The 16,667-nt window shown below is 29.7% G+C and overlaps 1 protein-coding gene across 6 annotated transcripts in view; it reads left to right on the plus strand.

Annotated features, from left to right (window-relative positions):
* Positions 1 to 16,667, plus strand: part of LOC107451563 (ATPase family AAA domain-containing protein 2) — a 51,416-nt gene that overhangs the window by 7,556 nt on the left and 27,193 nt on the right. For all 6 annotated transcript variants that reach the window (XM_043050281.2, XM_043050280.2, XM_071186827.1 and 3 more), the window contains 13 exons: positions 846 to 1,219; positions 2,012 to 2,192; positions 2,279 to 2,419; positions 6,008 to 6,134; positions 6,980 to 7,075; positions 8,924 to 9,035; positions 9,121 to 9,262; positions 9,985 to 10,133; positions 10,800 to 11,048; positions 11,412 to 11,624; positions 12,928 to 13,114; positions 14,529 to 14,688; positions 15,790 to 15,964. In XM_043050281.2, the coding sequence (XP_042906215.1) occupies positions 846 to 1,219; positions 2,012 to 2,192; positions 2,279 to 2,419; positions 6,008 to 6,134; positions 6,980 to 7,075; positions 8,924 to 9,035; positions 9,121 to 9,262; positions 9,985 to 10,133; positions 10,800 to 11,048; positions 11,412 to 11,624; positions 12,928 to 13,114; positions 14,529 to 14,688; positions 15,790 to 15,964 (2,306 nt within the window). The remainder of the gene's footprint in view (positions 1 to 845; positions 1,220 to 2,011; positions 2,193 to 2,278; positions 2,420 to 6,007; positions 6,135 to 6,979; positions 7,076 to 8,923; positions 9,036 to 9,120; positions 9,263 to 9,984; positions 10,134 to 10,799; positions 11,049 to 11,411; positions 11,625 to 12,927; positions 13,115 to 14,528; positions 14,689 to 15,789; positions 15,965 to 16,667) is intronic.

A 16,667-nucleotide genomic window follows, 5' to 3' on the forward strand; every position in this document is an offset into this window, starting at 1 on the left:
AAACACAGCATAAATCAACTAGTGGTATTCGTTCATCGAATTCTATCACAGATAAAATTCTAGAAGAGGAGTAATGTGGTGCAACTACCACTATAAATATTAAATACCAATTCACTAGTATATAAGACATGTTAACTTGAATCCATAGAGAAGTATCTTTCGATAGATGAAGGTTGACATGGTCGATTAAAAAACTATCCCTTCAAATTTAACCCTAAAATTTTAAACCAAACTTGAAACAGAAAGAAACCATTTTTACTGGTAGCAAAACTATTTAGGAAAAAGTAATGTAAGAAACACAATATATAAAGGCAAATTTATAACAATTTCTGTGTGTTTAGCTTAGAGTGAAGCTCTCTGAAGACGCTAGACTGCTTTCACTAAAAAATATAAATAGGAGATTTATATTATTTTAAATAAGTCATTTTTAATGAATATCTTCCGGCATTTGTCTAGTGTCAACTTCTGCTTTTGCCAAATACCTTTTCATCATTTAATTTAACCCTTTTTATTCTTAATATTCTGGTTGAATTGTAGCAAGCATATAGATGTTTTCTATTATCAGTGCATGTGTGCGATAATTCTCAAATTTTTTTTATTATGGAAATAAGCTTTTTCACACAGTCCATTCATTGTTAAAATTATTGTGCTATTGTCTGATCAAACAGGTAATTCACCCCTATCCTGATCTGACTGGAGAAAATAATTTTAATTTATATTGTGGTTCTAATAAATTTTCTTCCTTGCTATTTAATTTCATAAGTAGTGCAATAAAAATTTCTGACAATCTTATACTTGCATTACTATTTTTCACTGTGCTTAATTAAATTTACTATCTTTTTCAGGTTTGCCGAAAATTAGCCATTTGCCTCACTCGCTGAAGAGGGAACTAGAAACTAGCAGAGATACGGATCAAAAAAGTTCTGTGGCAACCATTTCGTCACATTCCAATTCTAACGAAATGTTTGTTAATGGGACTGATAGCATTGATGACAAGCAAAATGTGAGACGCAGCACACGTCAGAGGAAGTTCATGTACGATAATTTGAACCAAGCTTGGCTTTTAGCTTCTAGTATTCCGGAGTTTACTAAATATGAGCCACTTTTCCCTACCGTTCAAAGAAGTCCCCAAGATGATCAGTGTGAAACCGTAAGGCCGAGACGCTCTCTGAGAAACCATAATGAGTTGCAACGGTTAGGCCTTACACCAGAAGGCCTAGTGAGTTGTAGTTTTTTTTATTCTTTCAGCATGCCATGTTGGACACATACTGACTCTTTTTTGTTGATATTTTTAAAGCTATCTTGAATTCTCTTTTAAATTATTTTAGTTTAAATCAAACAAACATCTTCTTCATCATATCTTCTCTCTCTCTCTCTCTCTTTTTTTTTTTTTTTTTTTTTTTTTTTTTTTTTNGTTTTTTTTTTTTTTTTTTTTTTTTTTTTTTTAAAGAAATCTTTATCATTTTATAAAAGCAAAAAAATTTTTAAGTTTTAACTCAACTTTCCTTAGATATTTCTCTCGAGTCTTTTGCTTGTAGATGTGAAAAATAATATCAACTACAAAAGTCAATCCGATCAAATTGCCATAGTCTTGTTAGTGGAGTTAAGGAAACTACCCACGATTCTACCTTTGAATTGCTTCATGGATTTCAGATAAAATCATCGGGAATTGAGCGTGTAAAACGGGTTACTGAACTTTTTTTTCCTTTTGATATATGCTTATCATGGATATATTGTAAAAAAATTGAAGGTTGTGAAAGCTACATGGCTTTTGTAACAGATTAAAATTAAAAACTTATAGAGAGTTTAAAATTGAAATATTGGGCTGTACTTTGAATAAATATTACTATGAAATTATAAATAATCTGTACCATTAAATATGTGTTTATTTGTGTGCTAAAATTGTTTAAACTTTTTTACATTAGTCTACTGTGTCATATTTTTGAGCCACTAAGTTTTCAATGGTGGTGTAAACTCCTAATTCTTTATATTAACTCTTCTTTTTGAACAGGAATATGAGGATATGTATAGTAGAGTCAAAAGAAAGAAGAGAAAGACTGTGCACACTTTCTTTTCTCGGCGCATCTCTCGAGGAGACGGGTGTATGGCTGATACGGAAGATACAGACCAAAATGGGATTTCTGATTCAGATACTATTGATGACAGAAGTGACATCGAAAATAGTATGCAATGTAAGTACAATGCCTGCTGTGTCCAAAAGATATTGTGAATAGTAGAACTTCAGGTTGTAATAACCTCTTTTTTTTTCTTTTTCTAGCTGCACCCCAATTTCCAACAGAAATGGATGGTGGCCAAAATCAGGATGGCGTAGCTCATGTTCCAAGTAATGTTGTGCGTGGCCCTAAGTATTCTTTGCGGCCTAAGAAGCCTATTACTGAGAGATTTCAAGTATCAAGAGGTTTGTTCTGTTACCAATTATGAATGATCAGGGGGCTATATAAATTATTCAGAATTATTTTAAAAATTATATGACTGCTGATGAGCTAGAAAATAATTGAAGCTGAAAACTCAATTTTTAAAGAGTAGACTTTTTTTATTTTCTTCCTTGTTTCAGATACAATTTTTCAATTATTGGAGTAAAAGATTCAAGTTACCTTCTATCCATATTCAACATTGCAGTGATTATTAAAATGAAGTGAAGTTTGTTCAGATTCTAAACATATTTTCAAACTTTGTCTAGAAATAATTCTAATTTTTCTAGACTTCATACTATATGAAAGTCTTATTTTCTCTCCAGAATAAAAACAGAGTTTCTAATCTATAAAACTCATGTTAGGCCAGTCCTAATATGTATAAGTAACCTTACCTCTAACTTTCGAAAGAAAGGTTCTCAGAAACATCCTTGGAGGTGTCAAAGAAGATGGCCTTTGATAAGGTCGTTTTAACTTAAAAATTCATAGTATTTTTAAAGAGCTGAATAGCATTAAAAATATGAAGATTAAAATAATAAACTTGGCTGCTTATATTTTGAGAATGGATGGAAGCAACAGTGCCTCAATTCTGTGAAATCGGATTTTAGAGCGATTGGGGGCAAAAGACTGGTAGTCCAAGACATGAAATAAGTTGTCTCGGAGAAATCTTCAGCAGAAGGCTTTGGCTCAATCTGTGCTGTCATGCCGAATATTCTGATGAATTTCTCTAAGGCTACCTCAATTGCCGAATCTGATAAGTTCTGGTTAGAACATTTTTACATTTTATCTCTGTTTTTACTTACTAAGAGTCTTATATCTAGATCATATGTTGCTAGGATATTTTTGAATGCTCTGCCATCATCAGTATTTAGTTTATAAGTTTTGTTCTGGATTGAAAAGTCAAACCATTTTTAGGAAATTTAATGCTCATTGATACAGCCTGAGCCCACATTTAGCTATACAGAAGACTTTGAAATTGCCCGGGGAAAATAAATTAAGACAAGTTTATTTGGAAAATAAAGGCATTCTGCTAATATAAATAAAAATTATGCAGGCAGTTGTGAATTTTTGCAGTTTTCAACATTGTTGCATAATTTATAAGGTTCTCTTCATAGTTGATAAGCTTAGTGGAAGAAGTTACTTTTTTATAAAGAAGAAGGTAAAATGAAGACATCTCGTTATCGGCCAACGACCAACAGTTGCATTTTTAATAGTCACCGAGTCAATTCTGACTTGTTTGCTCTACCGGCTATCTACGCATACATAAGTTTCGTGCATTCTTTAATGAAAGGAGCAACTATCTATTATTTTCATCAACTTTTGTACTTTTCTTATAAAATATGATTTCTCTTGTCAGATTTTGGACGCAAAGATTTGCGTCAGCGATTTTCCCTGGACTTCTAGGGCCTTCATTGTAGTCTACATTTCCAGTCTACCAAAGATAGGCTATTACGCTATTCACCGTGTCTCTTATCTCTAGCATTAAGTGTGTTTAGTACCCAGTTTCAATTACAAGCCTTAATTTTGATGTTTTGCAATTTTTTTTTTTTAAAGCAGAGCTCAACATTTCTTTTTTAAGCAATTCAGTCTCACATTTCTCACTAGGCAATTCAATCTTTTCTTTTCTCAAGCTCAGAAAAATATTAGACTTACATACATGCTTGCCAAGTCTCCTGTTTTTTAACGAAGACTCCTGTATTTCACGTTTAACTCCTGTTTACCCACGCATTCTCAAATTTCTCCATATTTGATGAAGAATTTTTTTTTTAGAAATTAGCGATAAAATATCCACTGATGGTTAAAATACTTCTCTTATTCCTCAACAGATGGTGCTAATCCCAGTACTGCAGTATGTTGAGTGTTGATAATTTAAGTAATTATAAATAATGGGTCTTTAGATTAAGATTTATATACATATTTTTTACTTCCCTAAATGCATGTGCTGACGCCCGGTGGCTGAGTGGTAGCGCTTTGTGTTCCCGTGCCACAGGTTCTGGGTTCGATCCTCGGGCCGGGCAAGGTAGACTCAGCCTTTCATCCCTTCAGTGGGTCGATAAATGAGTACCAAGCGTGCTTGGGAACTAAACACTGGGGGTTTCGCGTTTGGCTGACCACCTAACCGGAACATCTGCTCCTGCACCCCAGAGCCCAAGGTCAAGAAAATTGAGATGGGCACAGTAGGCCTTGGCCCTCTATGGGCTGTCGTGCCACAGAGTAAATGTAAGTGCTTATACTATTTCCAATTTTGAATTTCTCTTTTTGATTATGCATGATGTATCAAAACTTGACTCGTAGCCTAAAAATGTTGCCAGTAAAATCTCCGTTAGTTTATTTCTCCCAATTTTAGCAGGTATGTACATAGAATTCTTTATGGTTCTAGTTGTGCACCCACTTCTCTCATTAACCATTGTTCGGGTGGATCAGCACAGATGTTCTTTTGTGGGAGCTTTACAAGTGTCTTCTGACGAAATAGTTTCTAGAAGGTTGTTCTGCTGGAGCCAGCCTATTGCATTAAAAATATTAATGCATTCATTTTTTTTTCTTTTAATTATGAAAGGCAGTTTTGATGTCAGCCATTTTTTTTCAAAGTTATTTCAAATAAAATCCATTTCTAATGTCGAAATCCTTTTTCATGTCTGTTTTTCTTCCTTTTTTTTCTTCAGTTATTTTGATCGTCATTCAGATTCAAGCAAGGTCATTTTCAAAGCTAATTCGATTTCTAACTCCATCAAAGTATTTTTTGTTATACGTATTCAAACAGTACATCTATGCAAACACTTCCAATTCTTTAACAAATCTCTGGTTCCTAATCTCCATCAAAACCATTCTTTCTGACTTCCATTTTGCAATCGTCAATTTAATTTCTGCTGTGTAATGAGAATACTGATGTTGTAAAATAAATTTTTCTTACAGATTTATTTATATTCAAAACTTAGTAGCATTGCATTTTTTAATAGTATAAATTGTCTCTATATATTTTTAACATTTATTGTGAGAGAATGTAAAAAAATATTCATTTGCAATTTTTTTGACAATGCAAAAATACATTGCAAATAAAATTACATTTACCAATCATTGCACAAAATGTGTATGTTTAAAAATCAACATATTAGTAATTTAAATAAAATGATAATAAGGTTTTACCAAATTAGTAAAGTTTGAACTGATTTCAATAATTTTTAAGACTGCGTTGGTAATTATTTAATCTAATACTTTAAATTTTTTTTTTCCAAAGAAAATATAAAAGCAGCAATCAATTTATTGAACAGCAGCGCACACAAATTATATAAATAAAGAAACATTTATAAAAAATTCTTAAAAATAATGATAGAAATTTTTTTTCTGAAAGATATATTTAATTGAACACAAAGTTCTGTTGGTTTCTTACAAACTATGTATTTTTCAAGTTGTATCTAGAAAACTTTAAATTGTTACGTTATATGTACATTACCGCTAAATAATTTTTAGAATCAGATAATATTTTATGTTAATTAATTATTACTTGTTTTTATTTATTTTTATCTGTTCTTTTTAGAAATAATTGGTTTTTTAATCTTTTTTATTTTATTTTTTAGAACCCACCAGACCTAGGCGATCTACTACAACAATTTTTGAGGCAAATCAGCACCATCCTCGACCACCAAGAGAAAGAGACTCATTTAAAATAAAAACTACAGCACATCGTAATCACATCTATACTAGGTATTTCTATTTAAATTCTAGTTCACATTTCTCAAAATATTTTTAATTACTGCCAACTTTTTCGCATTTCATGTAAAATTTCATTTTTATATTTAGGGTGATAGTAAAATTTATGTTTTTTATATATTTCTTGCATTTATAATGTAAATTTTAATTATTATGACCAAATAAGTTTAAATAAATTAATTAACAAAGACAAAGCTCAGTATAGCAATCTCTATCAACCCAACAAAAATAGTTTTTCTATCATCATAAGGTCGATGTATTACGAGTGCATAAAATTATCGTAAATATTTACTCATAATAAAAATTCTGGACTATTTTTAACTAAATATTAAATGCTGAAACTAATTTTGACAAAATCATGCTCTACGTTAAAAGACAATAATGAGCTCGCAGAATAATTTATAATTATAATGCGAATTTTATTTATGTACCAGTATAATATTTATTATAATACATTATAGTTGAAAAATAGGTTTAAAAAAAGATAGCAGCATAATTGATAAACAGCTTGTTTTTATTTATTTATATATTTATTTTCAATGCAATATGAACAAGTAGTATTTAAAAAGATTTTTAAATTTTCTTAATTTTTTTTCCATGTGACATTGACTTAATTAACATTAAATGACCAAAATTGATCCTTTAGGTGGGAAAAAATATTTTTTAAGATATTTATAGGAAACTTTTGCAATAATTTATGCTAATTCTTCTCACTAGATAGTTCAAAATTTTTTTCTAGGAGTTCAATTTAAACTTAATTATAGATGCGTCTTATACTCTTTTTAAGAACTGCCTATGTATTATTTAATAGTTCTTTATATAATTGATTTTTATTTTAGAAAAAGGCATGCGATTCATAATAGTTCAAGTAGTTCTAGTGATGAAGGACACTTTGAAAAACGAAAGGCTATAAGTTTAGCTAGAGCTAGAAACAGGTATTTAGACTATAACTGCTGATCATGTTGATTTTTTTTATTTACTTGTTTGTTTTTTAATATTACATAGTAAAAAATGTTTGCTGTACATAAAAAAGTTTTTTATTCTTGAATCTTCACATAATTATCCACCCGAAAAACTAGTAATTTTTTTTTTTTAATTTTTCAAAATCACTTTTTAAAAGAAGTCTTTTAACATCCAACTAGTGGGTTAACTCTTAAATGCATGAATTCTTAATAATTTATAAATTTTCTCTATACGTTTTCTTTAAATCAAAGTATTTAACTTGCATTTATTTTCAAAACTAGAATTTTTATTTATTTTTTGAACTTATTTCTATGCAGGGTATCGGCGCACTTAGAAAGTCATGAATTTTGGTATTGAACAAAATTTGTCATTTTTTTAATTTTTTTTTTAAAAAAATCTTTAAAGTCATGGATTTAGGTCGCCGAAAAACTAGTTTTTAAAATGGAATTCACCCCCTCCCCCAATTTCATAGTGTTCCGAATATCTAATTTTGTAACAAAATCCCCACTCACAGTCATATTTGATTAAAATATAAGATGTTTTTATTGTGTTCAATAAAAATTAAGGTGTTCTTTCAGAAAATGAAAGAAAAAATATCGTTTCTAGAGTGAATTATCTTTTAAACATCTGTGATTTCAAAATTTTTATTTATTTTTTTTATTTTATCAATTTAAAATTTTAGCTGAAGCAAGCCCGTCATTGGCGAATTTTTTTATTCTGAAATGGGAACAGAAAAATTAGGAGCATTTCTTTCCTTTCCGATGAACAAGAAAAATATCTTTAAAATGTAATTCTGCAGAAAATAAGGAAAAAAAATTATTTGCTTTTATATTTTTTTCAGCTATTTTATTGTTTTAACTCTTTTTACTCTGTTTTTTAAATTTAAAATCTATAAATATGAAGGTGCAGAGTATAACAGTTTTGGATATACCTATCATTTCAATGAATGTTATTATAATGATTTTTTAAATTTATTGTTGTGTTTTTGTCAGAGAAAATAGTAACTCCGTTAAGCTATGAAAAATTCTTGGAATTAGTCATGAATTTGAAAATCTAAAATGTAGCAAATGTAGTTATGAACAAATTTTTTAATGTTAAAATTTATAATTATATGGACTTTTGTAATATAAAAAAACATGAATTTTCCCATAGTTTTTAATTATTTCAATTTATCTATAAAAAAATTTTGATAAATTTATTCTAATTTTCAGATTCTGTTTTTTTTTTTTTAATTTTTAAGTAATCAGTTTTAAAGTTTCAAATTTTAAACATTTAAAAGTATTTAATTTTATGCAAAGATATTGCAAGGTTAACTGGCAAAAATAGTGCCTAGAACAATGATGTTTATATAACAATTACTACCTACAATTGCTGTCAACATGTCTGTCTAAATACTTTGCGGTCCTTCATTGGTCAATCTCCTGTGCATGTGGCCCTTCACTCAAAAAGGTTGTGAACCCCTAGTCCAAGATTCTAGTTGCGTTCAAAAACTATAAAATAGGTTTGGTAAAATAAAAAATTTTAAAAATGCAAAGGTTGCTACATAAAGACATATCTGGTTTAATGCATATGATGCAAATCTACATCACTATGCAGTTAGCGTTATGAAGATGTTAAAATATTTTCTAAATAATTAAATTCAAATCTATATATATATATAAATAGTTTGTTTTGAAGTTCAAGAATTGGAAAATATTTTATCAAATTTTTTTTTTTAACTTGATATTTTTTAATTATATTATTGTGTCTGAAAAGCAATATACTAAATTTTGGGGAAAATCTTTGTTATTGATTCAGTTTTTGAAACCTTTTATTTTTAGATGTCTCCCTCTCAATTTTCTTGATGATGATTTGACAAAGGGTACCATACGGGATCGAGTTATGATAGGCAGCAGTTTGGCCGATATTGATCCTATGGGTATCGATAAAACGGTAAATGATTACTTTTTTTATTGTAATTTTTTCTTATTAGGTAAAGAGTTTATGAAAATTCTTTAAAACAATTTTTTTTTTTCAGGTATCATTTGACCATGTGGGAGGTTTAGACAAGCATATCAGGTCCTTAAAGGAAATGATCCTTTTCCCTCTTATGTATCCTGAGGTGTTCCAAAGGTTTAAAATTGCCCCACCTCGAGGCGTACTGTTTTACGGCCAACCAGGTATTCTAAAATTATTCATTTTTAAACTCTTAGATTATTGCGCTCAGAGATATTTTTTTCTCGAAAGAATAAAATTATTTTTAGAGGAGTGAGATACAAAAAATAATAAATACATATAAATTATAAGGAACAATCTTATAAAAAAAAGCTTGCTTTTATGTATGAAATAAAATTTGACTTCTTCTTTAGCGAGGTTAGGGTTTTTTCTTATTTTTAAAAAAGCGTTTTTCAACCGCTGGTCTAGTGCCAGTAATCAGTGCATTAATATTTGTATAATTTTTTTTAATATTTAAATAAGATTAATCACAAAATATTTTTCATTGTAGAGATCATGCCAATGATCAGAAACAAATTGTGCCAAATATTCTTGTAGTGCCACAATATGTAAAAAATCCTACCAACAATCCAAATTGCTAATGTTACCAATTTACGATAAAATACTGAAATACTTTATTGGCCTTTCTAATAAATCAAGTCTGGAAAAGTCTTCTAAAGCACATATTTTTTCTCCTTTGATGTACTGAATTGTTTTGTTAAAACTACCCCTTCTCTTTCAGAACAAACTCCTGTAGCTCATGTTTATCATTAAAGTTGAAATTTTATGACTATCTAGACGAAATCATGATAAGATAAATTAGTTTTTATCGACAGAAATGATTCTTTAATTCTATTCTTGCGTATTTATATTATGAAATGTATTATTTATAAATATTTTAAATTAGGAACTGGCAAAACATTAGTGGCTCGTGCCCTAGCAAATGAATGCAGTACTGGAGACAAGCGTGTTGCCTTTTTTATGAGGAAAGGGGCAGATTGCCTGAGTAAATGGGTCGGAGAATCGGAAAGGCAACTACGTCTATTATTTGACCAAGTAAGTATTTCAAACGAATCTTTGATATATATTATCTTAGCCTCCTATAAAATAATTTTTACTACTTTTTCAATGAAATTCCTATTGGTTATCATTTAGAGAACAAATTTGATCTAAATACATGAATTGGACGGTTGAATCTTTTGAGATCTATTTACACATTGCTTTGCTACATAACCAGATATCTCGTTGTAAGGTTCACAACAGCAATGGATATCTGGGGGTCTATAAAAGAACCACCTAAGTTTTAATAGTGTGGTCTAAAAATGTAACATGGCAGACAAATATTAGAAATTATTTTAGCTGTATTAGTAAATTTTTAGCTTTAACTTGCATAAGTTTGACACATATTTTATTCTGCATATCAAATATTGTGCATTTTAACTTTCATAGAAGAAAAAAAAAATTTATGGCAAGAAACAACAATTATTGTAAAGCAATCATTGGGGCTGGTAAGCAGCAGCAAACAGAGGTCTTACCCCTCTTGTATAATAATGTAAATCGAATAATAAACAAATGTTTCAAGCTGTCCTACATGCATATGATTTTCTTGTCAATTGCTGCCACGCTGCTTTGAATCATTTCCAAAAGTAAATTACATTCTAAATTAGTTATATTTTAACCTTTTCTGTACACTAATGCATGTATTATGTGTTTGGATTATAGGCTTACACTATGAGGCCTGCTATAATTTTTTTCGATGAAATCGATGGATTGGCACCTGTCCGTTCGACTAGACAAGATCAGATCCATAGTTCTATTGTATCTACCTTACTTGCATTGATGGATGGTTTGGATAACCGAGGAGAGATCGTGATTATTGGTGCTACAAATCGATTGGATGCGATAGATCCAGCTTTGAGAAGACCTGGTCGTTTCGATCGGGAATTGCTTTTTCCACTCCCTTCCTATCAGGTACTATACTCCAATATTTTTAAAGCTTAAAAGTTAAAGACTTCTATTGATTTTAAATACAGATCATAAAAACTTTAAGGAAGGAACTTCTTTCATAGATATCACTTTTTTTACTTATTCATCTGTTTTTGTTGTAAAAATGTGAATGACATTAAGGTTAAAGGCTCTGAAAAGTCCTTAAAAATGTCTTCTTTCTCATCTCACTTCATTTGAGTTTGAACGGTGTCAAACATTTTAGACATATTGAACTTGATCATCATTTGAAAATATCTTGTTAAGGCTTTACATTTATTGGAGTTTGTTCTCTACTTTTTCCAACGATTTTCATTTATTTTATTTTTTTGTTTCTTTAATTATTTTTAGGCCCGTGAAAAAATTCTGAAGATAATAACAAAGGAATGGATCCCACCTCAACCAGATTCTCTCATCTCAGAACTAGCTGCTTGCACTGCAGGCTATTGTGGTGCAGATTTGAAAGCACTTTGCTCTGAAGCAGCGCTAGTTGCTCTCCGACGCCGCTATCCTCAAATTTATGAATCTAAGCAAAAGTTACAGTTGGACGTGGAGACCATTCATGTAAGTCTATATTTATTGTTATATATTTGGAGAGTTATGAAATTATATTTAGCTTTTTCTGCCTAATTAAGAATATACAAAAAATTTCACTTTTACCTAGTTCACCAATAAGACGATGGTTGTTTGTTATTCCAAAGAAAATTTCTTTCTTAGATTTTTATTTTAAATAAAACTAATCAAATGATATATAATTTAGATTTTCTAATATTGATTTAGCAGAACTGCTAAATCTCAAACTTTTTAGGCCTGAGTCTCAAGCCAGGAAAGTATTTTTTTTTTTCAGACTTTTTTCTAATTCTCAAAAAATGTCTTTGCACTTCACAGTGCGAAGACATTTTTGCGGAGAAATGTTTTTATTCTTTTATAGATTTAATGAAAAATGATGCAGGAATGAATATTCTGGCACGTAACAAAAATTCAGACTTAATTCTGTTCTTCATCAAAACAAACTTAAAAGAATTTGTTAACTGTGAAGGCAAGTCAAAAGAGCAACAGAAAATATTTCTATGACGTTTTTTAAAAAATAAATTTATTATTTTGCAATTTTTAGGAGTGAATAAGTCATTTATATAAGTTTGAATAATTATGAATAAATATATTTCTTAATATTTATTGTTTTGCTTATTATGTTATGCCATGGTCTTAAAAGGTCTCATACTTTTTGATATTATTATGAATTTTAATTAATTAAAGTAATACACATTATAAAGGAGTGTTTAAAATGAGTCATCTCATTGAAATGAATAGTGAGTCTGGCTTCAGAATCAATCAAAAAGGAGACTAAATCGATAAATGCAGCTTTAAAAGCGATTTTCTTCAAAAATGTAGGAAATCAAAAAGGTAAACATGTAAAATATTGCAAAGGGGAAAAAAATTTTAAGATTTCTAAGTGAAAAATTGGCCTCTTGCTTTACATAAGGATGTTAAGAAACTTGTTGGAAAATATAAATAGTGACAACTTTGATTTATTTGTGTGTAACATTTAATTTTTATTATTAATATTGTTAGTTATAGTGTTGATGTTAAATTTTATTAGTTGTTATTAATGCATTGAATCCGAACTTTGATTGTTAAATATAAAAATGAAATTGTTTTAGTGCTAAAAACATTATTATTGGTGTGACATTAAGGAAATTTATTATTTGCACTATTAATTATACTTTGGCATTTATAAAGTCTTATTTCTTTAAAAATAAATAAACTTATAAAATAACTCTTTTTTCTTTCTTTTTTTTTGCAATTACTTAGGCTATTAAAAACCTTCCTCACTAGTTTTTCTAAAATAATTGTTTTAAATTTGCAGGTTGATTCTGTAGATTTTTTGACAGCTTTGAAAAAGATGAAACCATCCGTACAAAGGAGCTCAGTGTTCTCTTCTAAACCTTTATCTACTGTTGTGAAGCCTTTACTGGAACCCACTTTGCTTGCAGTTGTTCAAAAAATCTCAAAGATCTTCCCCTATTTCACGTTCCCTATGAAGAAACAACCCTGTGAGTGTATTCTTAATTTCTTTTGCCGATTCTTCCAATGGTCTACAAATCATATCTTTCTTTCTTTTTCAGGACTACTTTAGATTTAGAACTTCTCCTAAAAATTTATAAAGTCATTTTTAATACCTTCCCCCCCTAAAATAACCGCATTTCCATCCCTTCCAGAGTTCCACAAATCACTGGGCGTGTCAGTCTTTAAAATACCTACCCAAATGAAACTTTAACATACCCAAACACCTTAGTAAAAAAAAATATTTACATTGAGAAAGAAAAGTTGAAGATAACCAAGTTTTCATTTCCTCTTAATTAAAAACAAATTTATACAGAATTTTTTTTCATTTTTTGATATAGACTTATTTTACTATTTGTTTAAAGAACCTCGTTACTTTAATCCTCGTAACTTTTTAGGAAAACAAAATATGTTAGCAAAAAGTAATACAAATTGTAAAAGTGAATGAATTTTAAGAAGAAAATTTTTGAGGAAAAAAAATCACTTTCTTTGATGTTGTTGAAAAAAAATGTTGATGTCTTTAATATGTTTCGCTTTCATGTTGCACGGTAATTTTAAGTTAACTTACTTTTAATGAAAGTAAATTTTACCAGTCATATTCATTTTAAATAACATTAAGTAGAGTGAAAGAGAAAAAGAAGAATAAGCTTATTTTGTTTTATAAGCTTTTATTCCTATAATTTTATTTAGTAACATTTTGGTTTTAATAAACATATTTAATTTTTTTTCTACATCTTCGGTATTATCTTTCTGCCCCATCCAGCACCTTGTCAATTTCTGTCAAAATTTAAGGGGATACTTAATCAGTATAATGGTTTAAATATTTACAAGCCCGATTAGAATTTTCAAGTCCCAGGAAAAATTCATGTATGTATACATAATTATATGAACATCATATATCCGGTTAGCGTTGTGCTTTATGGATTCATAACAGATTATCTCAATACCTCTGGGAGTACTGGATCAGAAATTAATCATGCTCTGGTTCTGGTCAAAATTACGATTTACAGATGGATGGATGCTGTGTGAGTGTAAAACGGGCTGTGGTGTATTCGCGTGGCAGGAGTCTAATTCTTGGCCATAAATGGCGCCACTGAATAAAACAAGCATACCCCTCTGCATTAATGGCATTCAATAACAATAGCATAATTATTATCATTAGAAATTAGCTGGAATCATAAATTTGTCCTGGCTAAATTGAGATAAAACATAAACAGAATTGTTAAAAAATACTGTCCTGCATCTATAAATCAAATCATTCCCAGTATTCTAATAAAACTTCATTTTAGAAAGGCAATGTAGAATTTTTGATGCTTCTTGTTATTTACTATAAATGATTTAAATTAATCGAATGTTTTTTAAGCACCTCTATATTATTACAGTATTACCCTTTATGTCTTACAGCTTTACCTAGTATCTGTAGTGAAAACTCAACCTCTAAATTAATTGATTCTGAAGATAGTGATAGTTACATGTGTTCCGATGATGTTCCAAAGCTTACTTCTTGTCTTGGATCCCCTAGGAGCAGAATGAAGCTTCTGGAGGTGAAATCGAATTTAACCAGGTAAAATTATAAACTTTCTTCTATTTTTCTGTGTTGTTGTTGTTAAAAATGCCACTTTATAACAATCGTTGATCAACCCTGTAGCATTGTAACTTTGAACCTGATCTGGAAGACAAGGGAACTTTTGGATCAAGTGTTGAGAGAAATTTGCCTTTGTATGGGACTTTATGATGAAACTAAACCGCATTTGCATTACATGGAGAGGAAAACCTCCCACAGTTAGCCTGATGGCAAGGGGACTCTAACCCATGATCCGTCCACTGAAAATAATTTACATCACTGTGGTTGCTACGAGCCGGATGCGGAATTCATATCGACCAGCCATAGCCGGGATTCGAACGTGGTTCACCGTATTGGAAGACGAACACCTGTCCCCTAAGCAACCACTGCTCTTCATATGTATGCCACTTGTCAATATCAGGATGCCTGCTTGGAATCAAAAGAATTTTTAAAGCAGAGTTTGTGCTTGTTTTTCAGTTGTGCCCTCTGTGGCTGAGAATTCGTATTGATTTGTTATGGGAACTTGGAGACAATTTTCTGTGCGAATGCTATAATTTTGAATCGAATTAATTTTTTTAAATTCTTATTATTTGCTGTGCTCCTTTATCACAGCCTGTAATATATAGTCTTTGAAAGCCCTTTTTTAAGGTATTAAATAAGTTAGGCATAAGTAGTTTGGAGTTGCAAATTATGAATTGTTATCTAGGTCATTTGTAATAAAAGGGTAACAAATAATATCAAAACCAGTTTCATTGTCAGCTTAGACTTAAAGGTAAATTATTAAAAAAATGTGTCTTAAGTTTCATTCAGCTATTGAGTGTGTTTTCAGGCATTCAATCTTAATTTCATTGCAATTTATATTGGTCATTATTCTTCCAATTTTAATACTTTTAATTTGATTTTCATCACTTAAAAAATAATTTGTATCTCATTTCTGCATTTTTTTTCTAAATTTTCAACTACAGTACAAAGAAAAATAAAGTGACAGTGATTATGAAACACTATTTATTTTATCATTCATTCCATTTTTTACTTATTTAATGTAGATAATTCTTATGTTATTCTTTTGCAATTTATTCTTATTATTTTTTTTAATATTAGTATGGCACCCATACTGCATCGACCTTATTTTTTAATATCTGGTAAAGAAGGTCAGGGACAAGGAAGCCTGGCTCCTGCTGTACTACATCTGTTAGAAAATGTTACAGTGCATAGACTGGATATACCAGCTCTGTATGCGGTTACGACACGTGCACCTGAAGAAGCTTGTGCTCAGGTCAGTTATTGTAAATTTTCTTAAGCCTTTCGCGAATCTGGTGAAAGGCTGCAGGGTTCAATTCTAAAATGGAAAGAAAAAAATGTCCTTATATATCCAAGTGGATTTTGTAAAATTTAAGTATTGTATCTAATGTTTCCAAACAAAATTTAAGGTTTGACTTTTGAATTATGTATGCAACATAAAATTTATTTTTATTTGCTAATATAAAATTTTATTCACCACAAAATAATAGTAATTGTTATTAATAATTAACCAAATGAAATAATTGTAATCATAATGATGGAATTACGTTATTAACCAAAGATTTAAAAAAATTAATGTATAAAAGTAGCAGAGCACATAAAGTGCATTTTTACCGAAATAAGTAACGATTTACAATGAAATAAGTAACGATTTACAATCTTTATTTTCGATATTTAGTCAGCAGGTGGAAACCATTAATTTAATCCATAACTTAACTTCATATGACTCATCTTGTTTTGCTAATGCTATTTCTTGAAAAAAAATGCAAATATCTAGCTAAAATATTATGGAAAGCTTTTGATTTGTTATTAATTTTGCATTAGAACTTTAATAATGGGCTAATTATAATGGTCTGACTTTCATCCTTAATGATGTTCTGCAGACAATATAATTGCATACGCACAGTATATTACCATAATCAGGCTCAAAGGACAACTGGTAGCTGTAATACCCGATC

Source organism: Parasteatoda tepidariorum, chromosome 10, assembly GCF_043381705.1.
Source record: "Parasteatoda tepidariorum isolate YZ-2023 chromosome 10, CAS_Ptep_4.0, whole genome shotgun sequence".
Taxonomy (NCBI): domain Eukaryota; kingdom Metazoa; phylum Arthropoda; class Arachnida; order Araneae; family Theridiidae; genus Parasteatoda; species Parasteatoda tepidariorum.